Raw genomic sequence first — 25,903 nt, 5'->3', positions numbered from 1 at the left:
ACCCCCTCCCCACTCCCCCACTAAGGCACTTGACTGCAAGAGCCGTTTGCAGTTTTGTTGTTGTTTTGATTTGCATTCACACACTTGCACATTTAAAATAAATATGTATATGTTTTGTGCTTTTGCGTTATATTTGCAACCACCTGGCAACGCTGCCTAAGGAGTTGCCGACTGACAGCACATTTTTGGAGTGGGCTCTACCCCCGCCCCGCATTATTATTATTATCATAACTAACTACAAAACCGGCGCCCCTGCTTTAGAGTGTGGGGCTAGCCCACACACGAGAAATGTGCTTATGACTGTGTGTGTGTCAGTATGTGTGTGTGTGTGAAGAGAGCTTCTTGTGCTGGCCATGCAATTGGTCTCGCAGGATTCATTTGTTTTGTCTCCTGCTGCCTCCGCGTCTCGTGCTCAATTGTCGCTGTGGCATTTGCCCTCTGCCCGCTCTGCGTCGCTCGCTCTATTAGGGGTGTAAAATGGATTTTTTTTACTTTTATTATTATGATTTTATTGTATTTCCAGTTTCAGTTTCAGTTCGCTCGTATTTAGTCGGCGTCGGCGTCGTCGACGTCGTCGCCATTGTCTCTCATTTTGCCCCTTTGCTTTGCGCTCGCCATTCGCATTTAGTACTTTTCGCAAACATTTTTGTAATTTTGAAAGGCTGGCCCGGTACCGACCACCAACCCCAAGCACTACCCCCTACACACACACACACACACACACACACACACACACAACACCATTGAGAGCTGTCCTGGCAGCACCCACCCCTGATGCATCCCGTTATGTTGTTGATGATGATGATGATGATGAGGAGGAGGGGTCTCCGGGGGTACCCCGACGAACGCGTCGTTGCTTTTAATTTTTTTCTTTCTCAAATTGTGTAAATATTCGTAATGAATTTGCGCTGCATTTTTTTTTCCCCTCTATACCCTGTACCCATTGAAGTGGACAGAGAAACGGGTATAAAAGTTTCCTATGAACTATTAGAGATAGCGGGATTTTTAAGCTTTCCATTAAGGGAGATTATGAAAAATATATGTCAAGTATTTGGCGGAGCTTACAAAAGCTGGAGGCGTACCAGGTTGGGTATGTTGGCTTTTAGAAATGCAGAACATTTCACTTGTTGAATTTTCTTGTTCAGTTTCTCCAAGCTTTGCGCTTTGATAAATCAATTAAGTTTGATAGCATAAGAATATGAAAAATTGTTAAAGATTGGATAATGGACATTCAAGTTTCGAATGTACGCTACGACAACTCACCGCCGAGTACAGGGTATTTCGGAGTCGCACACTGTTGACTAGAGGATTTATACTTGCTCTCTTTTGGACTGGTTATCGGCAGTCAAATTGCATGGCCATATGACCCCCTTGCTACATAAATAGATATATATATTTATAGTATATACGTGTATGTACATCCATCTTTCAGCTAGAAGGGCCTTATCTTATCTTACGCCTGCCTTTTGGTATGCCATGAATGGGTAACGCTTGTAAAGTAGCCAAGATTATACTACTTCGTGTCTGATGATGCCTCTTTAATCTATTAACAAGTCAACACACCGAATCGGGTTGAGTCAGCAGTCATGAGAAAATTGTGATTAAATAAGAAATCGAATAAGTAAGCAACAGAAATATATAGGGAATTTCAAAAGAAAATACTTAGTTATATAAATATATTAGAAATATTCAAGTAAATAGACATACAAACTGAATGATTGCATAGTCTAGGATTACATATTGCCTTGAAATATATGGTATGTACAGCATAAAGATAATCAGGAGTTATTATATATAGATACAATGGGAACTATATACAATTTATATACATTTTATATACAATTTATACATCTAAAAAAGAGGACGAAGTTCTTTTGGGAAAATGCACCTATATGGGCGGAAAAGGGGTGAAATGGGATTACAATTTAAAGAAAACCCAATTGGACTAATTCAAAAGTAATTTCATATCATTTATAGTAAGACCTCATATCGAACTCTACCAAATCCCAAACCACACAATACAATCCATATTTAATATATATATTTAATCTATTGCTTATGCAAATCGCACTCATGCAAAACTCCCTAATCTTGCAGAAAATGGAGCGCCAGGGCAAGATGGAGCTGGCGGCGAAGGAGCGCGAGTCGCAGCGCCTGCAGCTGATACCCAAAAAATGGAATCGTCGCGAGGAATATGAGTTTCTGCGCGTGCTCACCGGCTACGGTGTCGATATGCAGCTGAGCACATCCATGGGCGGCGGCAGCAGCAGTAGCCACAGTCCCGACTGGACCAAGTTCAAGCAGATGGCACATCTGGAGCGCAAAAGCGACGAGACGCTCAGCGACTACTATAAGGTCTTTGTGGCCATGTGCCGGCGCCAGGCGGGCCTGAAGCTCAGTGAGAACGAGCGCGGTCTGGAGGGCATCATCGAGGAGGTCGAAAAGGAGCACGCCAAGCTTATACTGGATCGCCTCGAGCTGTTGGCCAAGCTGCGCGAAGTGGCCCGCAATCCCCAGCTCGACGAGCGGCTCAAGCAGTGCGCCATGAACACCGATACGCCCGACTGGTGGGAGCCCGGACGGCACGATAAGGAACTGATTGCGGCCGTGCTCAAGCATGGTCTTTACCGCTCCGAGACGTTCATCTTTAACGATCCCAACTTTAGTTTCTGCGAGTCGGAGAAGCGTTTCATACGCGAGCTCGAGGCACAGATTCAGCGCACCATCAAACTGGAGGCCTTCAACGCCGAGAAGGCCGAAAAGGCGGCAGCCGCTGAAAAAGCAGCTGCAGCCGATAAGGCAGCTGCGGCGGCGGCGGCGACGGCAGCATCGGCAGCTGCAGCAGTGAAGCACGAGGTTATCGATCTGGATGATGAGCTGCTCACCAAGGAGAGTGTCATCAAAAAGGAGTCGCCCGTCAAGGCTGAAGTTAATGCCGAGCAGAGCACAGACAAAGCCGAGGTCGAGGAAAGCGAAGAGAAAACAATGAATAAATCAGCAACAGAGAAAATGGAAGAGGATGAAGTAGTCCCAGCCGAAAAGGCAGACAAGGAATCGCTGGATGAAGCCAAGCTGCTGCCCACTGAAGCCGCCGAAGAGGCAGCGGAAGCTGAAGCCGAAGCAGAAACCGTAGTCAAGCCCAAGGAGAGCGAAGAAAAAATGGACGTGGATGAGCCAATTGCGGAAAATGGCAACGAAAAGGAAGCCGCAACCGAGGCAGATGCCACGGCCGACGCCGATAAGCCAGCCGAAAGCCTAAAGTCAGAGGCAGCCGAAACAGAGAAGTCGAGTGAAAAGGCGGAGGACAGTCCAATGGACACGGAGCCCGCCAAGTTGGCAGTTGCCGAGGAAAAGGAATCCGTCGAAGCATCGGAAGAGGAAGCGACAGCTGTCAAAGCAGAAGCAGCAGCGACCGAGCAAAGCGACGAGATCGTTGAGACCGCTGCCAAGGAAAAGCCAGAGGCAGATAAGGAACCAGCTGCAGCAGCAGTCGAAAGTGAGTCCAAGAAAGTCGAGGCCGAAACGGATGCCAGCAATACAGGAGAAGTCGCCGCGGAGGTCAAGAGCGTTGAGAAGCCGCCCGCAGAACAGGAGATACTCGACCTGGTAGCCGGGCCCAGCGATCCCGATGACGACGAGGTCATGAAGGAGAAGGAGAAAGCCGTTGAGGAGGAGTGCAAAAAGCAGGCAGCCGAACTGAAAGCACGCTTTCCCGATCTTGAGGTCATTCAGCCGGCGACTGTGAAACAGCAAAAGCTGGAGAAGCCCAAGCTGGAGATGTGCATGATACGCTGGTTCAAGGACTTCGCCCTGGAGCGACGCATCGCACACATCGTGGTCTGCGTGGAGACGAACAAATGGCCCGTGGACAAGCACTACAGCGCCTTTGCCGGCCTAAAGGGCACCACAGACCTCAACATTGCCCTGCACGAGTCCATACCCCATCTGAATAGCAGCGAGCGACGCTCGACAACGCCCGACGTGATAACCATAACTACAGATCAGGGTGTGACCAAGCATCTGCAGGCCTCCCAAATGCAACAGGTGGCCAGCAATGCGGCGGGCGTTTCGTCAACGGGCGGCAATGTGCAGTCGGTGCTGCCGTCGCCCAAAACGCCGGTGGCGGCGCCCACCACGCTGCCGGGCCTGGATGCGAATAGCATCAATGCAGCTGTCGCGGCTGCCGTCGCCGCTGCGGCCAGCGGCGGCAATGCCACATCCTTGTCGGCGTTGCTGCCGGGCATGTCGTTGAGCGCGGCAACGGCCGGCGCCAGTGCGGCAGCGGCTGTCAGCGCGGCGGCGGCAGGTCTAAATGTGCCCAGTGCCGGCGGCCTGGGCTCCAATGCGGGCAAGAAACGCAAGCGACACATTGCCATCGACGTGGAAACGGAGCGTGCCAAGTTGCACGCGCTGCTCAACAGCTCGTCGAGTAAGTAAAGAGTTGTAGTTAAATTGTAAAGCCAGCAATTAATCAAATGTCATTTCCCCCTTTTATAGTGGCGCCCAAGGACTGGGAGAGTGAGATAGCCAACATGGAGGCTTTAACGGGCGCTCGCGACGGTCGACGCGGCGGCTCGAGCGCAGCTGCCTCGGCGGCCGCTTTGAGCGGCATGCAACCGCCGCCCGCGCATCAGCACGCCTCGCTGTCGCGCCAGTCGTCCGGGCAGTTTAATAAGCCCGCTGTGCCGGCACTGAAAACGCCACCACCTTCAATGGGTGCACCCATGGATCTGTCCTCCAGGTGTGTAATCCTTGAGCGCAACTGCCATCTTAGCCCTACCACAATTTCAACTCTTTCAACTCTGTCCCACAGCAGCCTGCCCAAAATGAATATGACGGAAATGCTTAAGTCAGCGTCCAGCGCTGGCGCCATTGATCTGAGCGAGGTGCAAGACTTCTCGATGCCTTCCAAGAAATCGAGTGTGCATGCGGCGCTTAGCTCCGCGTTCCCCTCAATGGCCGGCAGCAAGAGCAAGCTAGACGACACGCTCAACAAGCTGATGAAGAAGAACAATTGCGTAAGTATTTGCGCTGGAGAGGCAATAGGCATGACCCCCATGCTAATCATTGAAATCCCTGATCCACAGACCATTGAGGAGCCGGTCATAGGCAAGGAGAAGAAACGCAAGAAGCTGGATGAGATTGTGCTCGGTCTGTCGGCGGCCAAAGAGCAAAAGACCTTCCCGGATCCATCGCTGCCCTCATCAAAGAAACCACAAATACCGCCCAGTGTGTCCGTGACGCCCGCCAATCTGCAGGCGCCCAGCCAGCAGCAGTCCAATCAGAAGCCATTTACCATCACTGTCACGACAGTGCCCGGAAGTGAGTTGGAGTCTCTGCGCTTTCTTTTCTAAAAGCCAAGCCGAGGCGCTCCCATAGTCAACAACAACTAATCTCTCCCTCTCTCTCTCTCTCCTCTCCTTCTGCAGAGTCCAAGAGCGGCGGTCAGGGCAGCGGCAGCGGCGGCGGCGCCAGCAGTCCCTCGGGCAGCGGCCTGAGCGCGCTGCAAAACATGGCCATGGGCGGACTTTCGAGCAAGGACAGCCTCAATGCTCTGCTTGCCCAGACGATGGCCACCGATCCGCAATCGTTCCTCAAGCAACAGCAGAAGATGATGCAGTTCCTGCCGCCTTCACAGCGCAAAGCCTACGAGAACATGCTGGCCGAAATGGAGCAGGCGATGAAGCTCAGCTCCAAATACAATTCCTCCCACGACGTCAAGGTCAACAAATGGCTCTCGGACATGACCAATCCACTGGGCGATCAGCTCAGCATTGATTATGTTGGCGCTGGCAACGCCGGCGCTTCTGGCAGCAGCAACAGTCGACGCGGCAATCGCCAGCAAAGCAGCAGCTCCAGCGCCCAGCAGGCGGCCAATGCAGCGCAACTGCAAAAGCAGCAACAGCAGCAGCAGCAACAACAGCAGCAGCAGCAGCAACAACAGCAGCAGCAACAACAACAGCAACAACAACAGCAACAGCAGCAACAACAGCAATCCTTGGCTGGTCCGCAGGGTCTGACCGGGGAGGAGCCGGTGCCGGTGATCAACAAGCAGACGGGCAAGCGGCTGGGCGGCAACAAGGCGCCACAACTGAAGCGCCTCATGCAATGGTACGTGGCAACAAATGCCTGCGACTTGGCATAGCTAGCAATTTATCAAAGTACAGTGATGGCTCGCTAATTGAAACATTTCGGATTCGCGGCAGAATCCTAACTGAAGAGATATACGCGTATAAATCAATGCGAGTATGCTATTAGGATATTACATCTTGCTAAAAATTCAGCTGGAATAATTCTCTATAAAATTATAAATACACGTTTTTATTAGCGAGCGGTCACTGTACTTAAAAGAATTCGCGCGCGTGTGAAAAATAGGTGGAATTGTTTTGTTCGGAAAGATTTCATTAAGAAACTTTTATTTGATGTGTGAAGATTTTATGCAAATCTTGATACATGAAAATTCAATTCAAAAATATTTCATTCGCAAGTGTGGAAAATATATGAAATCGTTTCGTATGGAAAGTTTTCACATGTGTATATGATATGAGAAGGTGATTTTGTGATTTCACCCGCACAGACGGAAACTGGGTGGAATACTCAAAATCTTAAGGATAATTGGCTCAGACAAAGCCTGGTATTATTATTAGCTTGTATACAATATAAATTAATTTCTATGCTTTTCCACAGGCTCACCGATAATCCCAACTATGAGGTGGATCCCAAGTGGCTGGAGCAGATGCAGAATCCGATGTCGGCGCCATCACCAAAGCCCAGCGCCAGCGGCATGGACAACAGCAGTGGCTACGGCGGCGGTGGCTCTAAATCACACGGTGGACGACCCTCCTCCAATTCGAGCAACGCCTCCTCTGGCGGCCACACGCAACAGCCGAGCGCCGCACAGTCGCCGGCGGGCAATTCGAGCGGCTCGTCGAAGAAGTCGTCGAGGCAATCGCAGTCGGCGGCCGCCTTGGATCAGGCGGCGTTGCAGTTCGGCTCGCTGGCTGGCCTCAATCCCAATTTGCTGGCCAATTTGCCCGGCTTGGGCGGCTTCGATCCAAAGAATCCGCTCGCCGCGTTCGATCCGAAGAATCCGCTGCTGTCGATGCCATTCGGCGGCATGCCCGGCATGGGTAATCTGCCCGGCCTGGGCAATCTGAACAACATGAATCTGTTCGCCAGCCTGGCGGGCATGGGCGGCCTGGGCAATCTGGCCGGCATGGATGCCCAGTCGCTGGCTGCGCTCATGGCTGCTGCGGGACCAACGCTCGGCGGCCTCACAGGCAGCACGAGCGCGGGCACCGGCAAGAGCCAGTCGCAGTCCAGCGCTGGCGGCAACTCCTCCAGCGCCTCGTCATCGGCGGCCAGCAAGAAGAAGCAGCAACAGAACGAGGCCGCGCAGCTGGCAGCAGCCGCTGCCGCAGTCAACAGCAGCGCTGGCGGAGGATCGGGTGGCGGCAAGAATGCGGGCGCATCGGCATCGCAGCTGGCCGCCGGCTTTCCGTTCCTGTTCCCCAATCCCTCGCTGCTGTATCCGCCCATGGGTCTGGGCGGACTCAATCCGTATTCGCTGGGCTCCAGCGGCCTGGGCTCGGCCTACGATCAGCTGGCACAGCAATATAATCTGCTTAACGGCGTGGCCACCTCCTCGGCGGCCGTCACCGGCTCGACGCAGTCGGCCAAGTCGCATCAGTCGCAGTCGAGCAAATCGAGCAATTCCCGCAACGCTGCCAACTCGGCGGCCAATTCGGCGGCCAACCTAATGAACGCCATGGCCAGCATGAGCGCCGGCACAGTGACAACGCCTTCGACCAGCTCCAGTCGCAGCCGCCAGAGCAGCAATCAACGCAACTCGGCCGCCTCGGCGACGCCCAGTGCCGCGGACATGGCACAGCTGTCGAGCCTGCTGATGCCCGGCGCCGATCCACATTTGCTCGAATCGCTCAGCCGCATGAGCAGCATGGACCTGGCCCAGGCGACGCGTCTCATGAGCTCCCTGGGCATGCCGCCGCTGCCCACGCCGAGCAGCTCGAACAACACCAGCAGCAGCAGCTCCAGCGCTGCCAGCAAACGTGCCGCAGCTGCTGCTGCTGCCAACGAGGCGTCCGCCAAGGAGCAGCAGAAGTGGTTCGAGAGCATAGCGCGCGGCGCTCTGCCAACGGATCTGGCCGCGCTGCAAGCCTTCTCACAGGGCAAAATGCCCAGCACGTCCAGCTCCGGCAACAACAACAACAGCGGCGGCGGCTCATCGGCCAGCAAGAGTTCCAAGTCCGCCGCAGCTGCCGCCGCTGCAGCAGCAGCAGCCGCACAGCTGCCACAGATACCGGGCATGTCCAGTGATTTCTCGCAGGCGCTGCTCGCCGAGATGGCCGCCCAGGCGATGGCCGCTGCCGGCGGCTCATTGCCGCTCAGCGGTCCTGGCTCGTTGGCCAGCCTGGCTGGCCTCACCGGCGGCGCATCATCTTCATCTGGAGGAGGTGGCGGTGGCGGCGGCGGCGGAAGCAGCAGTAGCAGCAGTTCGGCTGCCAAGCGGCAGCGCGAACAGGATGCATTCAAGCAGCAAATGGACTTTTACACCAAGTCGCTGGGCCTGGGCTCGGGCATCTCGCTGATACCCACCTCATCGGCCAGCAGCAGCAGCCTCAATGCCGCCTATGCGGCCGCCCTCGATGCGGAGCATCTGCAGCAGCAGCAACAACAGCAGCAGCAACAGCACAAGTCGAAGCGTGCGCGCAGCGAGATGCATCCCACGAAGGATGAGCTAGCAGCTGCCGCGCTGGCCGCCGGCTTGCCGCTCAATTTGGGCGCCAGCATCGAGAAGAGTTTGCGCGGCGTAAGCGGCTCCAGCAGCTGCTCCACGCCGGCGCCGACGCCCACGCCAGAGCAGGATAAGGTGACGCTGACGCCGTTGAATGCGAGCTCCAGTGCCGCCAACAATGCGGCGATTGCCGCGAATCTGCCTTCACAGACGACCATCACGATTGCGCCGCCGATCAGCAGCGGCGCGAGCACCAGCAGCGAGCGCTCCGAGCGCAGCGAGTCGCGCATCTCCCTGACCATAACGAATGCCGCCGATGCGGCCAAGCTGCCGCCGCCCTACGAGGAGGCTGACGAGCTCATCATTCAGCCCATACTCAAGAAGCCAGCGGCTCCAGGCAGCAGTCACAGCGGCAGTGTCGAGGATCTCGATGCCAGCGGCGGCGGCGGCGGCAACAACAACAACTCGGCGGCAAATCTAAGCGGCTCCAGCAGCAGCAGCTCCTCGGTTGCCGCGGCGGCGGCGGCAGCAGCAGCAGCTGCTGCTGCGGCCGAAGAGAATCGACGCTCTTCCAATCGGCTCAAGCGTCCACGTTCCGGCAACGAGCACGGCGGCTCCGGTGCGACGGCAGCGGAACAGCCGCCCGAGAAGCGACGTGAACTGCGCTCCACGCGCCACACACGCCAGTCGGCAGATGCTGCCACGCTAAATCTGTCGGCGGGCAGCGAGTCCGAGGAGCGGAACGAATGAGTAAAGCGAAGCGCCTAGCCAAACGACAGCGCCCCGCCGGTGGGCGCCCGAACCAGACAGGGCAACAAAAACAACAACAGCAACAAAAACAATAAAAAGAGCAAAAATGATAACAAAAAGAGAAACCAAAAGCAACGGAAAAAGGCCACGAAGAAGCAAAAGCAGAATCAGAAGAGGAAGAGCCAAACGAGTAATGCAAACGGAAACGGAAGCGGAAACGGAAGCGGAAGCGGAAACGGACGAGCAGCGGCAAAAGCTGAGACAAACGCACGCAAATTGAACTCAAGGCTAAATGTAACGAGTACGCGAACTAGTTCCAAAGCGAGAACGAGAAGTCGAACTCGAACGCGAACGAGTACGCTAACGAGAGCACGAGCGAGAAACTGTGCGAACAGGAGTAGTAGATCCCTTAAGCTTAAAGTTGTGTAAAGTATAAGTAAACCATTATATATATTTATATATATATATATATATATATATATATATATATATTACGCATATATATATAAACATATACATTTAAAGCGAGTAGAAGTGGCGAGTGAGCGGTCCCGGGATGCAGCTGCTGCTGCTGCGCGCCAGGCTTGATCCCAGTTAGGCTTCCGTGTGGACAGCAGCGGGCGCAGATGCTGCAACAAACGTCGCCCGCTGCTGTGGCACACATGGGGCCCGCCAGCTCACCTGGTGCGCACCTGCAACCCGTGGCCAATGCTGAAAGCGGGGAAACACCATGCAACAGCTGCCACGCCCCCTCCTATGCCTCTTCGCCGCGCTCTGCTGCAACTAATGCGTTAGGCGAGGTAGGGCGGACGGGGGAGGTGGTTAGGCAGGTTTGTTGTGTGCGTTTCGTATGATTAACGAGTATATTAAAAAAGCGCTTATAATTTAATTGTAACAGAGAGGGGGCGCGGGCAGGGGGCAGGGTTCTGCTGCTGCTGCGCCCAACCCCACCCCCAGCCTCCGAAAAACACGCAGATGAATAACGGTTTAAATTATTGCAAATTATTATTGATAACTGATAAGCAAAAACAAAAACAAAAGCAAAACAAAAAAAATGTTTAAACAGCAAACTAACTTAAAAGCAAATTGACAAAAACACACACACACACACACAGTCTCACTCTCACACACACACACACACACACACACACACACCTATTATGATGTATACACACACAAACACACACATATATATATATATATAGATATGTAGCATTAATTGGGTTCAATGCTGTCGTCCTTTACAAGAGTTAATCTTAATCACAAAACAAAACAAAACAAAAAACAACAAAAAACAAAAACAAAACAAAAACCTGTACATATTTTAGTATCTTTAATGGATCTTTAATCATCAAATCAAATCGGATCGTATCAGAATCCCAATTCATGTATTTGCACTCCATTTGTTTGATTTCATATTTATAATGATGATGTGTGTATGTGACCTAATTCCCGATCCTAACTGTGTTTTCTTCATTCACTTGGTCGTCCTGCCTATGTTATATTTGTGTACTCGGTATGTCCTATATACATATAAATATATACATATTCACATATACATACATACATACATACATATATATATATATATATATATATATATATACACATATATATATTGACGTTGTCGTCAAATCGCTTTTAATTTTATAATTTTAATTATGTAATTAGTAAAACAATTTATATTGCATAAGTTTTAATTTGTATTCTGTATGTTTTTAAAAATGAATTGAAACCAAGCAACAGCAACAACAACAACAAGAACAACCACACGAAAACACAACAAAAAATGTTTATTGACAAATCGATTATTTTTTTTTTCAACACAAATCAATATTTATGTACATGTAATTGGCGAGTGGCCCGTTTATATGTATTACATTTAAATTATATAAACTAAATGGAAATACGATTTTATTTGCACTGCGATCCATTAAACTACAGCTAAAAATAAACAATATTAAAGAAAGAAAGAAAACAGTTGCACCAACAGACAAGAGCAAATAACAATTTAAATTAGAGATGCTAAGTATAAATCTTAATTAAAGTATGATAATTACAACACAACTACAGCAACAACAACAAGATAAATATATGAAAAATAAATTTCCAAAATTACAACAAAATACTGATTTATTATTTTCTTTGAATGCAGATCGATGCGGTTGGCTCTCATGATTCGGGCGCAGCAAGTCCTTTTAAAATTGGCAAGGATATAGCCAACTTATGGCTGTTTTTCTAAAAAGGATACGAACACAAAATCGACCATAACCTGGCCAATTCAAGTACTATCCTGACGTCCTTTGGACAACAGATAGTCCTTGCCCAACCAATTCAGAATAAGCAATAAAAAGGACGAACGTCCTTCAAGGAGCCAAGATATAAGGAAGTCTTTTTTGTACAGAAAAAAGATGATTATTCGCCCGTGTCCTTGCGGATCCTAACGGGTCCTGTGTCGAACAGTTTCTGTGGCTCAGGGCTACCAACTGGCCAAAGGACATCAAAATCGTCCTTGTAGTTTCAGAAATATGGCTACTTTTCTAAAAAGGACATTCTTTTTTTAGCCATATCTTGGCCATATCCTTAAGGATATCGGAAGGATATACCTTTTTAAACTCGTGAGAGTCAGAACTATCGATTGGCATTCAAGGATTTCAAGGATTCCACCAAAAATTTTCCATTATTTTTTCCTAGGGGGTAGGTCGCAAAATTGGCCAAAATCGAAAAAATCCGGGCTAACTTGGCCATTTGAAGGACTATCGGGATGTCCTTTGGCCAGTAGATACTCCTCATCGTCCCAATTAAGAATATACCATCCAAAGGACGATAGTCCTTCAAACAGCGAAGTTTTAAGGACATTTTTGTGAACAGAAAATAGGCTATATCTCGGCTGTATCCTTGCGTATCCTGACGAATCCTGTGTCAAATAAATTGTACGGACCAGGGCTATCATCTGGCCAAAGGACATCAACATCGTCCTTGTAGTTTCAGAGATATCAAGGATTTTGTGTTTTAGGCTTATTTTCCTTGCCGGCCGCGACGAAAATTTGTCAAGTCCTGCATTCTTAGATGACCCCATAATGTTTTGATGCAGATCGATGTAGTTGGTCCTTACGATCCTAACGCACCGAATCCTTTGAAAATCTGCAAGGATATGGCCGAGTTATGGCTATTTTTCGAAAATGTTATACATCACAAAATCGGCTATAACTTGGCCAATTCAAGGACTATCCTGATGTCCTTTGGTCAGCAGACATTCCTTGTCCAGCCGATTTAGAATATGTAATGAAAAGGACGAAAATCCCTAAGGGAGCCAATGACAAAAGGACATTTTTTGGTACAAAAATAGCTCATAACTCGCCCATATCCTTTCAGATCCTGACGAGTCCTGCGCCAGAAAAATTGTATGGGTCAGGAGTATCAACTGGCCAAAGGACATTAAAATCCTCCTTGTAGTTTCCGAGATATTCAGGATTTTCTTATTTTCACATATAAGTGCTCGCTTGCGCGCATTTAATATTTAAACATTAACGGTCGCTAGCTTCCGCAGCGCTGGGCCACTTGGCTGGCTCGATTTTAACAAAAATCCAGCTGAAGTACCAAGCGAACAGAAATGCCCAGCAGGTCGACAAAAATTTCTGAATAAAAATTTTCGTTGCATACCCGCACGGGGCAAAAATGTTAAGTTGCTGGTGACTTGCAATTTTCTTAACAGACGACTGTTAGGCAACAGTTACAGAGCATGTTAAAGGGCCGCTGTAAGGACGGCCGTTAAACTAATGTAAAAGGGGTGCTGAAAGAAAAAGCATGCATGTTTGTGGACCATTTCACTACAAATTTTGCAAGAAATCGGACCTTTAGGTTCACCAGGACTGTATCTTTGGTATGGTATAACCAAGGATACGGAGGTCAACTGGAAACCATCGAAGAGGGAGTATTTTTCCTGTTGTTTTTGTTTTTACTACGCAATTCATAGATATATGCATGTATATTCACAGTAATCGAGTTTAACTTAACTAGAGGCAATAAAAGCTGCTTTTAGCAATGCGATAAATCAAAATTTCGGTAGATAAATTGACGTCTAACTCTAATTTCGCTGCAAAAATATCGTTGGAAACGTTGTTTCACTTGTTTAGGACCGATCGCTTATGCCAATTGAAGTGTTGGGTTTGGAAAAGAACTTACAATAAATACAAAAACGTACAAACATGTATAATATACAATGTATAAATCTGTGCATTAGCATTTAAAGCACTTCAACAGCGTAGCCCCCCGCGCCGAAAGGGGCCACACCTCGACACGATAGTAAACTTTGAGTCTTAAAGGCTATAGAGCTAAATAGTTTGCGCATGTTTATGCCCTCGGCTTGGTATGGTTTTGGCTTTGCTCCTGGCTCGAACTATATGTGTTGCATGAAGAGGGATCGCTCGAATGCCTCCTCGAGCAGTTCCTGATTGCGTCGCTTCTCCTCCGGCGTCAGCTCGCGCAGCTCATCGAAGCCATCATCCGAATAGGCATTTTCATCGTCCTCTCGCTCCTCGCCAGCAGCCAGGGGCAGCAATGGCTCGCCAATGATGTGGCGTATATCATTGGGCAACGCCTCAGATGCCTTTAGCTGTAGGTAGATGGCCTCGGCTGTTTCCAGGGTGCGTTTCAAATCGATGTTGCCGGTTAGTTCGTTGACATGTTTTAGGATTTCGGTGAATTCGTATTTTCTATCAATAATCACGTTCGTTTCCTGGTCCAGTATGGCCACCGAAACGAGCAGATGAAAGTTGGCACAAGGCAGACGCGTCCACAGGCACTCCCAGAGCTTGAGCACATCGTCGTTGTCCAGCTCCCGCTTGTACCAGACGAGCAGCCAGCGGAAACAGAAGTACATGTTGTCCGATTCATGGCTGCACATGTATTTGAAGAGCGGCGCATTGGCCACCTCCAGGAGACGACGCAGCTGGGCAAACTGCGTCTTCATGCCAGCCTGATCCATGTCAAAGTTGCTGAACACCATGTCCATGAAGCCGACAAAACACCAAAACGCATCCACCTCATTAACTTGAATCTCCAGTATCGGTGCCAACAGATCGGACATGCCTTGGACGTAGCCCAGATCAAAATTGTACATAACATAGGTCATGAGTATGCCTTGCAAGAGCATCAGATTTGGATTATCCTCGCCGGCGAAAAACTGTTGCGAGCGGTCCGTGCGCTTCACATCCTTCTCGATTTGGCACTTGCGATCCCGATAGCCGCTAAAGTTTGCCTCCTGGGCGGTGGTCATGGCCAGCCATTGTGCCTTCATTTTATAGTATTCTTTTGTCTTTTGGCTGCGCCGCTCGATGCGCTCCAGTTCCGAATCGGACCATTCATAGTAGTTTAATAAATATTTCCAGACCTCTGCGCGCAGACTGGGCACAATGCCACCGCGAAAGATGAGCTCTTTGATACGTAAGCTATCCGAGATGCGACCGTCGCGCGTCTTAAATTCCAACCACTGCGCCTCGTTGAGCGGTTGGCCTGGAACAATAAATGTGGATGATGAATAAGATGCAACTGATAGAAACTAGCGAATACTTACCACGTTGCACGCTCTGGCGTGCTGGCAGATTGTTGACTATTTTCTCATCCTGGGCATTCAGGTTCTCCAGTTCACTATCCGCTGGCGATTTGTCGGCACTCTCGCCGCGACTCTGGCTGTTCGAGGAGCAGGCGCTGTTCGTGCTGCCGCTTAGCTTGATAAACTGATAGTTGTCCGGTGAGTTCTGGCGATCGCCGTGCACCAGCGAACCGGGACGTGATTTGGGCGACCGTTGAAACGGCGGCTGCACATAGTCCGGTATGTTGCCAAGGAAGCCAGCCAATTTATTGGGCAGCCAGCTTTCTCTGGGCAATTGGCTGGCCTTGATCTCGCCAATATCCAGTTCGGCAAATGTCTTTTTCAGCTTCTGGTTTTCCGTGTTCAATATGGCATACACCTCGCCGCCGCTGCGGCCCGCTTCGGAGCTCTCAATGAAATGCTGCTGACGCATGAAACGCACAAATAGATCCGCGTTGCCGTGCTGAAAGAAGAACTCGCAGTGCACACCGTTATCCGATTTGCGCAGGAATCGTAATGTCTGGCCACGGTGCTGCACCTCAACGGCAGCCAAATCCTCCAACAAGGCGCGCACTATTCGAGCACGAGCTGGCGCCACATTCCCATTGCTGCCCAGCTCTGCGGGCTTTGTATTGAAGGCGCTGCACTCGGATCTGGTGCGTGTGCGACCCGATATTGTATCCACCAGCGCCCAATCGCCCTGATCCTGGCTATCGTCGGCTATCATAATGTTATCATTTAGATGCCACTCCACGTACACGCGACGACGCGGCAGGCTGTACTCGACCAGGGAGAGGGAGCCGCTGGTATTCAATTCGGCAATATGTTCCGCATTGGCCTTCTTCAAAAGCACGCCGTCATGTGTGCACAGCTCCTGCAAGAGCACAATAAAACAATTTCAATGGGGCCACAGCAATATGAGTCAGTTTTCATTGAACAAAGACTTTGGCAGCGCCGTTCAACTTACGTTACCATTTCCCTGGGGTGGATCCGATTCGGATGCGCCGATGCCCTCTTGGGATTCGCTTAGCACGCCCAGCATTGGCTGGCAGCGCTCATAGCGCACCGAATCGTTCATAGCGGCCAGCCGTTTGGATATTTTCACAATGGACCAATAAAAATTTTCAGCAAATTATTACGTTCTAGATATAAACAATTAGATTTAACTGAAATTTGGTGTGTACACACTGCAAATGCAAGGCTGCCAACTCATGTTCAGCTGCGGGATTATTTAATGCATTTCAACTGTTTGGTATTTATGTCAACTTGCTGGCAACCCTGGACAACTGGGACATTTTTGTGAACGTATTGCCTGAAAAAAAAACGTTAGCTTTGGGACTAATTTAAATGTATTTAAAAGATATTTGCATTTGTTGAGTAAAATTCGTGTAATGGGTAACTTATAATGTGTTAATATAAAGCAACGTGCAGTCGGACTTATTTAAATAGCCTTTTTAATTATTTAGTTGTTTTCCTTCATTGAAATAACGCGGCTCACAAATTTTGCTGTGCACATGTAAAATGATTTTGAAAGAACTTGCAACAGAATTTAAATTTAATCACATCACGGCCACCGAGCGACCAATTGATCGAGAGCGAAAGTATTATGCTGTGCACTCTACACACGTGGGCCATATGACACTTAATCAATCGCCAAACATTTTCGGCTTGAGGTAGCGTATGCCGGAACAGACACGTTCGGCGATTCTGTGAAAATAGGCATTATGTGTGTGTACCACATATTTTTCTCGAGTTTTGTAAATAGATTAAAAGTGCCCCACCATTCGTGTGTGATAAGTGCAAGCTTTCGTTTTTCCGAATCTGAAATTCGTGCGAGCATTCGAAAACATTTTTCTGGCCGTTTTTTTGAAAAAAAATTTGAACGAACGCTCAGTTTGCAGTCTGCGAGTACGACGTTCAGAGCGTGTCGGCTCATCGTGTCGTTCCCTAAAAAAAAAGGCAAAACATTCGAATACAACTGAAACTGAATATTTACAGGTGGGTGAATTTTCTATGAAGCTGTGCACAGCTTTTTGACCCACTGTGCCCTAGGTCATCTACAAATGTAGCAATACGCAAACTAAAATTGCCTTCTAAGACAAATAGTGAAAACAGTTAACTGAAAGAAAAAAAACACAAGACTATTGTGCCCTGGCGCTTATATAATACTTAAAAGTGTCAACAATAATTACATCGAAGTAATCAATAGGTAAAGGTGCGCGTACTTGAAAATTAGCTGAGAAACGTAAACAGATTTTGTAGTTTTTCGTTTTCTTCCACATAAAACAGTTTTCTATATGATATACAGCTGTATATATATACATCTATATATATATATATATATATTGGAAAAAACATGGCCACCGAGTTTTATCAATGAAATCTAGCGACAAAATAATGTCGAGAAATACAAGGTATTGTGTCCTGAGAAATCAAATCGAAAACGAATCGGTTCTTGATTCGCATGCCAACTATTTAGACGACATTTCGGCATTACGCCCTTTATAGAGATTTTTCTCATTTGATCGTGTGATGATATCTAACGCCAGCTCTCCCACACATTGCCTCTCAATCGTGCTCGAATGTTACTCAGTGTATATACACACACACATGTGTGCGTGTGTGTCAAATCGTGTTTTTCATTTATCGGGTAAAAACAACGGCCAAAAAACATGAAAATTGTATTCAGCATTCGTGGACAGAAATAGCGCCACCCACCCAACAGAGAGCAGAAAAAGTTTTGAAACTGAATTTGCCTTACAGCGTATTTGGGGTCGATTGGCTTAATTATGGATGAGCAATCACCTGGGCGGGGATTGCACACGATGAGAATTTCATTTCAAATATCTAGTTTCTATTGCAGTTCGCTGTCATGGAAAAATCGTGTCGCCCCAAACGCAATCGTCGGCACAGCAGGTGAGTGGAGCAGCAAAAGAAAAAAAAAGAAATTCTATTGTCGCTAATGTCCAAGAGTTGGATTACAGACGCGCCTGGCCACCAGAGGATGATCTGCATCTGACTCGAGCTACGAAGCGCCTGTTTACGCCCGACATAAAACGAATGCTGAAGGATTGGCTTATACGACGACGCGAGAACCCGTATCCCAGCAGAGAGGAGAAGAAGCAGCTGGCCGGAGAGACGGGCTTGACGTATACACAGATCTGCAATTGGTTTGCCAATTGGCGGCGCAAGTTAAAAAACTCGGAGCGAGAGAAGGCCAAGAAGTCTTGGGGCCATCTGATCAAGAATTACAATCACAACGCACGAGGCAATGTGGAACAGTTTAGCATCTCGTCCGAGGACAGCATTTGGGAGGAGGACATGCGCGTGTGCGCAGCCGAAGATGATGAGAATGGTGAAGATGACGATGAGCTGTCCAGTCGCAGCACGGCCAGTGATGGCATTGACAACAATGCCTCCACCTGCTCGGCGCCATATAAGCCCAATTTTTATGTGGAATCCGAGCTGCTGCCGAACCAGGCGCAAGGTGAACGCGTGCCCATGTTGCCCACTGTGCCGGCTGGCAAGGCCAAGTACAAGCAGCAGATGATGGAGAAGTATCTGCGCGATAGCAATGTACTGGATGCCAGCATGCCGGCGAACACAAGCGACAACAATGGCACCCAGTTGAACAAGTGGCTGGAGAGCGCCGCCAGATTCACGCCGGATAGGCACAACTATCACATTGAGTGGAATATGAGCAGGTGAGCCCAGGTGCAGTTGATCAATTGCTGCTATGCTAAACTGTAGTTTTTTTCCAGGCACAAATGCGCCAATCAGGAGCGGCCCGTGCAGAGCGAGGTGCTGTTCACCAGCGATGCCACCGCTGCGGCACGTGGCGAGCGTTGGCTGCTCCACCACAAGGACGAGCTGGATGCTGCCGAAGCGCTGGCGAATTTAGCCTTTAACTGCAGGCAGCGCTGGCATCACATGGCAACCACAATTACCTCCTAGACGGGACGCCACTGACGCCATCATTCCAGGCCGTTGGAAGAGTGCAATCTAGTTTTAAGCTGTAATCTATAGTATGAAAGACAAATGACAATTATTTTGTTGCTGTTATTGTTATTAACAAATTATAACTTATGTCTGCGTTTCTTTCGTCGGCTCCGTTGCCGCATCGCTTTTGGCGTGCACGTCCAGGACCTTGACCAGATTGCACTGATGCGCCTGCAGCTGCTGCACCACATTGCCGGCCGCCATATTGAGCGTTTGCACCAGCTGCGCCTGTGCCGCCTGCAGACCGGGCATTTGTGCGAAGTCCATCAGCTCGTTGCGGCTGAGCAGGGTGTTCTCCACAATGCCGCCTAGCAGCACCATTTGTGGCACTTTGCGCGTGAGGCGCAACAGCGCGACCACACGATGCTGATCCGGCGAGAACACAATGCAATGATTCGAGTGGAACAGCGGCACAATGGCCTCGTATTGTGTGCCGGCAACAGCCTGGGCAATGATCTTGCGGCCGTAGGATTTTAGGTGCATGTTCTGCTTGTGCAGCTGGACGCGCACACGAAAGAGCTCGTCTGCCATTATTGAGTTCAAATGGAAGATGGCCACCAGCTTGGAATGATCCAACCAGTTGCGCACCTCGCGCGCTATAATCGCATTGTAGGGATTCTCCACCTGGGTGCCCAGACGTTCTGCCCGCGACTGAAAGCAGGTCAGAGCCTTCGGCGGCTCCGGATATTTGGGCTGTGTGACGGCCACAACACGCGCCCGCTCATAGTGCGGCTCCTTGGGGCGTTGTATGTTTATCTTGCCGCGAAATCGCAAAAATTGTAGCAGCGGAGCACGCGCCGATGTGAGTGGCAGGCCTGCAATGGGCAGCAGCAGCGGCAGCGCGTAAATAAATGAATTGTATAATCACACAGCTGTTGCTGCGGACCATAGAATGGAGTCCAACGTGTAGCACGTGCGCTTACCTTGTTTTATCAGATTGGACATGTCTGCAGTCAGTTCGGCTCGTAAATTTAACTATTTTTATACACTATTCTATAATTATTAACAAATTAAACGCTTAAATAAGAGAACCGAATGCACGTACGCCGCGTTGCTTATTTCGATAGTAAATTATTTGTATATCGATAACACAAAATGTTAACAAGTCAGCTGTTGCAGTTCAGCGCTAATGTTCGCTGTTAATAACAGAAAAGCCAATGTTACACAAAATGTTAATGACACTGTTAAAATGTAGCATTTTATACCCTCAACATCCACAATCTGTTCTCAAGACTTGGTAGTGATTCCGAATTCCGGATAAATGTTTAACAATAATAGACTATTTTGTAGTATACTAATTGATTATTAAAACAATGATTGTGTCCACAAAAGCCTTTTAAGAATTATGAATAGCTGCCGTTCAAATATCAACACAACTTTCATACATAATGCATAGGTATAGAATTTATTTAATTACAGGTATAACATTAACATCTATATATGTATATATATATATATATGTATATATATATATATATGTATATATATATATATATATTTATGGGTTTTGTGTTCTTTTCATATATATACTATAAGTTGCATTTCGCTAATGGATTTGTGGGTTGATAACGGTCTATCGAACAACCAACAACTATTGTGAACGAAAGGGTTGGACGTGGAGCAATGGTAAAGTTGAAAAATAATTAAAACAAATCGTTTAACAGAAAAAGTTTATTGAATTGGTTTATTAATTCACTTAGAAATAAGTGTAATTTAATCGGTTTCTTCATCAATTAACTTAAAAATAACTAAAAATGTCTTAAAACAATAGCGTTTCATCTGTTCTTGTTGTGTTTACTGACAAAATGTTTTTCCTTTTTGCGATTTACTTCTGATCTCTCTCATAATCGTATCTTTATCGTGTTATATAATGTACAGTTTAGTTTTAAAACATACAACTAAATACGCGCTAAACACTAATTAAACTGTATTTACATGTACATGAATTATCGTTTAGACGCTAAATAATTTAAATATTTTACAGTTTTGCTTTTTTTTTCTCTTTTGTTTTTCGTCACATAATTTACAAGTGGGCGTGAAAACGTTTAAGTTTAAGGAGTGTACAGAGGGATTTTATCATCTTCCTTTTCATATATATATATATATATAATGTATATTGTGTATTGGGCGTCTGTATGTGTTCTTTTATAGTCAGCTTCGGGCTTAAAATAAATATGTTTGTGTATGTGTATGTGTGTGTGTGTGTGTATATATGTATGCATGTATAAATACGCTCTAATGCTACTGCCTGGCAGTTTACAAAGTTTCGCGCAAAAGAACTAAACATTTAAATGATAACAAACGGAAACACCCAACTTTGCTTGAATTAGTTTCGTGTACAGTGTTGTGGCAGTGATGGTGGAGTTGTAGTTGTTGTTGTTGTTGTAGTTGCTGTTACTATTACTGTTGATGCGATTTTCAAGCAAATCAGGTGGAAAAGCTAACAGTGAATAATCGGCAGAAAGGCAACCACAAAAATGCCAACAACGCGGCGGCGCCTGCGTTGAGTGTATTTTTGTCGTCGGCTTGCGCCCCCTACAGGAAAATATATAAGCAACAAATTAATAAATTTGTCTCTAAGCTTTAAAATATTTGGCTTAACATATTTGTTTATAATAATTAAATAGATATTTAATAATTGTAATTTATATGTAGGTGTGTGTATATCATGTATGTTTATGTGGTTGTATATTTGTGTGGCTGTGTGTGTGTGTATCTATTTTAATGTTTGTAATTGTAGGAAAAAAGCCTCTGGGCGCATCTTTAAACCTAATTGTGCTTAACAGCAGTTGGCGACAGGTGGCGCTCATGGCGTTCTTCGGGTCAATGCGACACGCGCGGTTCACACGCGCACCACATGGAGCCGAGGAACAAATTGAAAAAAAAAATATTAAGAATATAAATAGAAACGAAACGCTAGAGCAAAATCAATAAACTACTTAATTAAGGGCGACGAAACTTTGTAAAATGCGAGCAATAACTGGGCGTGCGTATGTGTGTGTGTGTGTGTGTGAGTGTTTGTGTGTGGGTGAGTATGTGAAATAGTTCACCAATCAAAAACTTAAACGTGTGTTGTTGTTATTGCTGTTTCATATTTTCTTTTCGAATAGGGATAGTAGGTATATATGCTTGTATGTATGTATGTATGTATGGTAGTAAGCAGTATGTAGTACAGTAAACAGTTAGGTTTTCTTTTTTAAGCATTTGCTGTTTTTTTTTTTGTTTCACATTTCCTTTTCGTTTTGTTTTCATTTCATTTTCATTTTAAATTATAAGCAAAAAAAATAAAAACTTTCTTGAGATCAAACTTAACGATACTTTGCAAGCTTTCAAAAATGTTGTTAAAAATTATTATGTATTATATGTTTATGAAAAGAAAAGAAACGAAAATTTGGACAAACATACTTTTGCAATTTTAGTTTTTTCCTTGTTTTTTTTTTGTTTTGTTTTGTTGTTTTGTTTACGTTTTACACAATGTATATTATGTTGGAGGATTTGCGGGGGGAGGCTGTTTAAGAGGGTTGTTTTAAGGATTTACATTGGTTTCTTTTAGTTGCCATCAATCAATTTCGATTGTTTTATGAGCCTGGTTTCAACTCTCTCTCTCTCTTGCATTTATTTATTTCAATAAAGTTTGCATTTTTTTTTTCTCTTTACTTTTTGTTTTTTGTTTAGTTTTGCTTCTTTAAACTTTTGTGTTTTGTTTAAACGCTATTTAAAATTACTTAAAATACTAGAAGAGCGTAACTTGTTTTAGCTTTGTTGTAGTTGGTAGTTGTTGTTGTTTTTGTATTATTGGTTGGTTTTTTGTTTACTTTACATGTGTTTGTTTCAGTTGTTCTTGATGTTCTTGTTGTGGTTGTTCTTGCAGTTTTTTTCTATAGAGGAGACATAGTCGGTGTTTTTTTAATTTTCATATTTGTATGTTTTTTTATGTAGATCTGGTTAAAACCAACCGCCTGCAATTCGATTAGACGGTGGCAATGACAATCAATAGGTGCGCCAGCTCGGCAACACGGTTCTTGAGATCGGGCGCAGCACGCTCCAGATTCTCATTGGCGAAATCGCACGCGGGAAATATGTGCACCACATACGCAGCCTGATCGCTGCCCGGCATGGGTATATTCACAATGCCAGCGGCCATCTTCTGCTGCAGATAGGTTATGAATCCGGTCTGCAGATTACGCGAATGCTGCAGCACGTCCGCATGATCGCGTCCGCATGGCAGCGCCAGCAGCATGCAGTGCTCCTTGTCCACCTGCACATAGCAACAATACGTAATTAGTTAATCAAGTTTAATCTACATGGATAATAAATTTACGCACCTGCATCTTTTTGGCAACACCCTCCAGCTGCGTCTGCTCGAGACGCATGCGCTGCGCAATTCGCAGTTGTGGTGTGGCACTCTCCACCATGCTGGGCAGCGAGGCACGCGCCACATTCGGGTTGCCATGCACAAAGTGCATCTGAACGGCCGCCTGATCGGTCTTCAGTGCCAACAGACCCTGCCACATGACCGGATAGCGTTGCAGCAATGTGACGAGCGAGTCGCCCGGCGGTGGTGGCATTGCGGCGGGTGGTGGTGGCCCCGGCTGGGGCTGCGGCTGCTGTGTGGTCAGCTCCATGCCGCCGTGCATTACAGACGCGCTCAAATGCTCCTGCTGTTGCTTGGCTGTAAATGGGTTAGTGTTAGTCGCAATTGCCACAAGCTGTCTGGCATTTATATACGCACCAACTGCTGCTACTATGGATAGCCGTTCGTTCTCACGTTCGCGCTCCAAGAGCTTGGCCTGGCTGGGATGTAGGCTATGCGGTCCCGGCTGCACGGAGACAGACACTGAAGCGCCGCCGCTGATGTACGGACTGCCGCTGGCAACTGTCGGCGGTGGTGGCACCACAACACTTATCGAAGCTGCCGCACGGTGCGCCGGCGGCGGCTCCAGCTGCATGCCGGCACTCTCGTAGTAACCGCCACGTGTGGCCATCTCGCTGAAGTGAGCGTGCGGTATGCGCGCATTGTGCACATACACCTGAGCCATCTGCGGCGAGTCTGTGAATGGGTAGAATGGGTAATTGATTAAGCTGGGATCTTAGGTTTATCTAGAACTCAATATGCTCTTACCCGCTGCAGTGCGATCCTGTGGACTCTGCAGGCTGTGCGGCACGGCAATGGTGCGCGGCGGTCCACTGCCCGGACGACGCAGCTCCAATGGCGGACTGCTGCTAATCATCTTGTCGTCATAGTCACCGCTGCGCATCATGTGGTGTTGATAGAGCATTGCGGCCCGATACGCGGTATCATTCTGCAAGTGAAATGGGGATACGAGATTAGAATATATCTATAAGACTGGCAGTGTATTAAATGTTGTTAGTTGTTTGGTGGGGGTGGTTCTTGGGTTACGCTACTTCAAAGTTCCGCATGTAAAACTTGTGCATTACCGGTGTTATGGGCGATGCCTGCTGATGCGCTGGCGGCGGGCTCTGTGTACGCCGACCGCTGACATAGGCGCCCAGGTCATGCTGCGTCCATTTGGCAAGGCAAAGGTGATATTAAGTTAAGCAAGTAAAATGTTAGCTTGGACAAGAGCTTAGCAAGAGCACAACAGCTGCATGCTAGTGTTAGTATATGGGGCTAGGACTTACCATGCTGGTATCGAAGGGCGGCACGCCGGCTATGCCCGGTGGCAGCACCAACGGCGAGACACGCGGCTGTCCCTGTGGACTGATGTTCGGTATGGCGGTGCGCAGAACTGCAAGCAAATTAGGTTTTAATTAGGATTAGCCAACAGTTGTCCAGGCATTGGGACTTACCTGCAGCTGTATTAGCTTGCTGCTGTTGTCCTGGTTTCATTGGCGGCGGACTGCCAATGCTGCCGGGCAACAATTGACCCACCGCTTGCAGGCTGTGCACCACAGGATTGGGCTTGCCTGGTGGCGGTGATGGTGTCAACTGATGCTGCTGCGGTTGCAAATGAGCCGCTGGCTTTGGCTGCAACAACAGCGCCGAGTGTGCCGGCAACAAGAGATTATGCGGCGGCAACTGCACCGGCTGTGCGCTCTTCTGCTGCACAGCCTGTTTGTACAGCTGTTGCGGTTGCTGCTGTTGTTGTTGTTGTTGTGGTGTTTGTTGCACATAGCTAAAGTTCTGTTTGCTCAGCTGCTGCGGCGGTTGTTGTTGTTGTTGCTGCTGCGTTGGCAATACCGAAGCCTTTGAGCTAACCACATGCAGTATTTGCGGATGCGCTGTTGGCGCTGCGGCTGTTGCCTGCTTGATGACCAGCGTCTGCTGCTGTTGCTGCTGCAGTTGTGGCGCATTTGGTGGCTGTTGCTGCTGCTGTTGCTGGCCGTGCTGTGCGGCTGTGATGCGCGGCGAGTGCGGCGAATGCGCTGTTGGCGGTGGTATGTTGACCAGCAGATGCTGCTGTTGTTGCGGCTGCTGCTGTTGGCCCAGCATGTGGCGCGCTATGAGATTTGGCTGCAGGAGCTGTTGATTGCCGGCAGCATCAGTGAGCAGCATGTGGCCCGGATGTGGCGGCTGTTGATGTTGATGCTGTTTGTTGGGCGTCAACTGTGGATGTTGTTGCTGCTGCTGCTGCAGGTTCTTCTCGCGATTCAGCACATGCGCTTTTAGCGGTTGCGGCGGACGCACCGTTGTGTGCTGTGCGTGTTGAAGCACAGTTGTCAGCACCAGCGGCTGCTTGTTGGCCAACACATGTTGTTGTTGTTGTTGTTGTTGCTGCTGTTGCTGCTGTTGCTGCGGTGGCGCCTGTTGCAGTTGTTGTTGCTGCTGTATGATAAGCGTGGGC

The 25,903-nt window shown here is 48.0% G+C and overlaps 5 protein-coding genes across 10 annotated transcripts in view; 2 read left to right on the top strand and 3 right to left on the bottom strand.

Annotated features, from left to right (window-relative positions):
• LOC115758370 overlaps nucleotides 1–9,935 on the top strand; it is a 35,134-nt gene extending 25,199 nt beyond the window's left edge. For 3 of the 5 annotated variants that reach the window (XM_030698962.1, XM_030698960.1, XM_030698961.1), the window contains 6 exons: nucleotides 2,098–4,429; nucleotides 4,498–4,741; nucleotides 4,817–5,018; nucleotides 5,088–5,322; nucleotides 5,430–6,111; nucleotides 6,688–9,505. In XM_030698962.1, coding sequence (XP_030554822.1) covers nucleotides 2,098–4,429; nucleotides 4,498–4,741; nucleotides 4,817–5,018; nucleotides 5,088–5,322; nucleotides 5,430–6,111; nucleotides 6,688–9,505 — 6,513 coding nt within the window. Of the gene's footprint in view, nucleotides 1–2,097; nucleotides 4,430–4,497; nucleotides 4,742–4,813; nucleotides 5,019–5,087; nucleotides 5,323–5,429; nucleotides 6,112–6,687 lie in introns of all 5 variants that reach the window. The other 2 variants (XM_030698963.1, XM_030698959.1) reach the window with 2 other exon arrangements.
• Nucleotides 9,936–13,478: 3,543 nt separating this feature from the next.
• LOC115758372 (TBC1 domain family member 15) lies at nucleotides 13,479–16,400 on the bottom strand. Its single transcript, XM_030698964.1, has 3 exons — nucleotides 16,066–16,400; nucleotides 15,081–15,972; nucleotides 13,479–15,019 (listed from the first exon to the last, which is right to left on the bottom strand). Exons 1-3 carry the CDS (start codon nucleotides 16,174–16,176, stop codon nucleotides 13,905–13,907), a joined length of 2,118 nt encoding a protein of 705 aa, XP_030554824.1. The 5' UTR covers nucleotides 16,177–16,400; the 3' UTR covers nucleotides 13,479–13,904.
• A 546-nt stretch (nucleotides 16,401–16,946) lies between these two features.
• Nucleotides 16,947–19,152, top strand: LOC115758374 (homeobox protein Mohawk). 2 transcript variants are annotated; one of them, XM_030698968.1, is made up of 4 exons: nucleotides 16,947–17,096; nucleotides 17,962–18,014; nucleotides 18,083–18,802; nucleotides 18,860–19,152. In XM_030698968.1, exons 2-4 carry the CDS (start codon nucleotides 17,971–17,973, stop codon nucleotides 19,050–19,052), a joined length of 957 nt encoding a protein of 318 aa, XP_030554828.1. In that variant the 5' UTR covers nucleotides 16,947–17,096; nucleotides 17,962–17,970; the 3' UTR covers nucleotides 19,053–19,152. The 2 variants fall into 2 exon arrangements, with proteins under 2 accessions (XP_030554828.1, XP_030554827.1); XM_030698967.1 differs by lacking the exon at nucleotides 16,947–17,096 and having other exon boundaries at nucleotides 17,693–18,014.
• On the bottom strand, nucleotides 19,145–20,156 carry LOC115758375 (39S ribosomal protein L10, mitochondrial). Its single transcript, XM_030698969.1, has 2 exons — nucleotides 20,021–20,156; nucleotides 19,145–19,912 (listed from the first exon to the last, which is right to left on the bottom strand). Exons 1-2 carry the CDS (start codon nucleotides 20,040–20,042, stop codon nucleotides 19,182–19,184), a joined length of 753 nt encoding a protein of 250 aa, XP_030554829.1. The 5' UTR covers nucleotides 20,043–20,156; the 3' UTR covers nucleotides 19,145–19,181.
• Nucleotides 20,157–22,910: 2,754 nt separating this feature from the next.
• The window catches only part of LOC115759247 (protein split ends), a 77,744-nt gene continuing 74,751 nt past the window's right edge, over nucleotides 22,911–25,903 (bottom strand). The window contains exons 15-21 of the mRNA XM_030700147.1: nucleotides 24,909–25,845; nucleotides 24,741–24,847; nucleotides 24,537–24,617; nucleotides 24,220–24,400; nucleotides 23,830–24,147; nucleotides 23,423–23,769; nucleotides 22,911–23,355 (exon numbers count right to left, since the gene is read on the bottom strand). Of these exons, the coding sequence (XP_030556007.1) occupies nucleotides 23,068–23,355; nucleotides 23,423–23,769; nucleotides 23,830–24,147; nucleotides 24,220–24,400; nucleotides 24,537–24,617; nucleotides 24,741–24,847; nucleotides 24,909–25,845 (2,259 nt within the window). The 3' untranslated portion in view covers nucleotides 22,911–23,067. The remainder of the gene's footprint in view (nucleotides 23,356–23,422; nucleotides 23,770–23,829; nucleotides 24,148–24,219; nucleotides 24,401–24,536; nucleotides 24,618–24,740; nucleotides 24,848–24,908; nucleotides 25,846–25,903) is intronic.

The sequence above is a fragment of the Drosophila novamexicana genome, unplaced genomic scaffold, assembly GCF_003285875.2.
Source record: "Drosophila novamexicana strain 15010-1031.04,08,12 unplaced genomic scaffold, DnovRS2.1 tig00000193-arrow-pilon, whole genome shotgun sequence".
In the NCBI taxonomy this organism is placed as follows: Eukaryota; Metazoa; Arthropoda; class Insecta; order Diptera; family Drosophilidae; genus Drosophila; species Drosophila novamexicana.
The sequence above is the reverse complement of the archived record's forward strand: the minus strand, read 5'-3'. Positions and strand labels throughout refer to the sequence as shown.

Bases quoted from the DNA above. Each gene is read 5' to 3' on its own strand.
- LOC115758372 (XM_030698964.1), bottom strand. From the start codon at position 16,176: ATGAACGATTCGGTGCGCTATGAGCGCTGCCAGCCAATGCTGGGCGTG. The intron at 15,973-16,065 runs GTAAGTTGAACG...GTGCTCTTGCAG, and splicing joins CACCCCAGGGAAATGGTAAC to GAGCTGTGCACACATGACGG. The intron at 15,020-15,080 runs GTAAGTATTCGC...TTATTGTTCCAG, and splicing joins ACGCCAGAGCGTGCAACGTG to GCCAACCGCTCAACGAGGCG.
- LOC115758374 (XM_030698968.1), top strand. From the start codon at position 17,971: ATGGAAAAATCGTGTCGCCCCAAACGCAATCGTCGGCACAGCAG. The intron at 18,015-18,082 runs GTGAGTGGAGCA...GTTGGATTACAG, and splicing joins CGCAATCGTCGGCACAGCAG to ACGCGCCTGGCCACCAGAGG. The intron at 18,803-18,859 runs GTGAGCCCAGGT...GTTTTTTTCCAG, and splicing joins ATTGAGTGGAATATGAGCAG to GCACAAATGCGCCAATCAGG.
- LOC115758375 (XM_030698969.1), bottom strand. From the start codon at position 20,042: ATGTCCAATCTGATAAAACAAG. The intron at 19,913-20,020 runs GTAAGCGCACGT...TGCCCATTGCAG, and splicing joins GTCCAATCTGATAAAACAAG to GCCTGCCACTCACATCGGCG.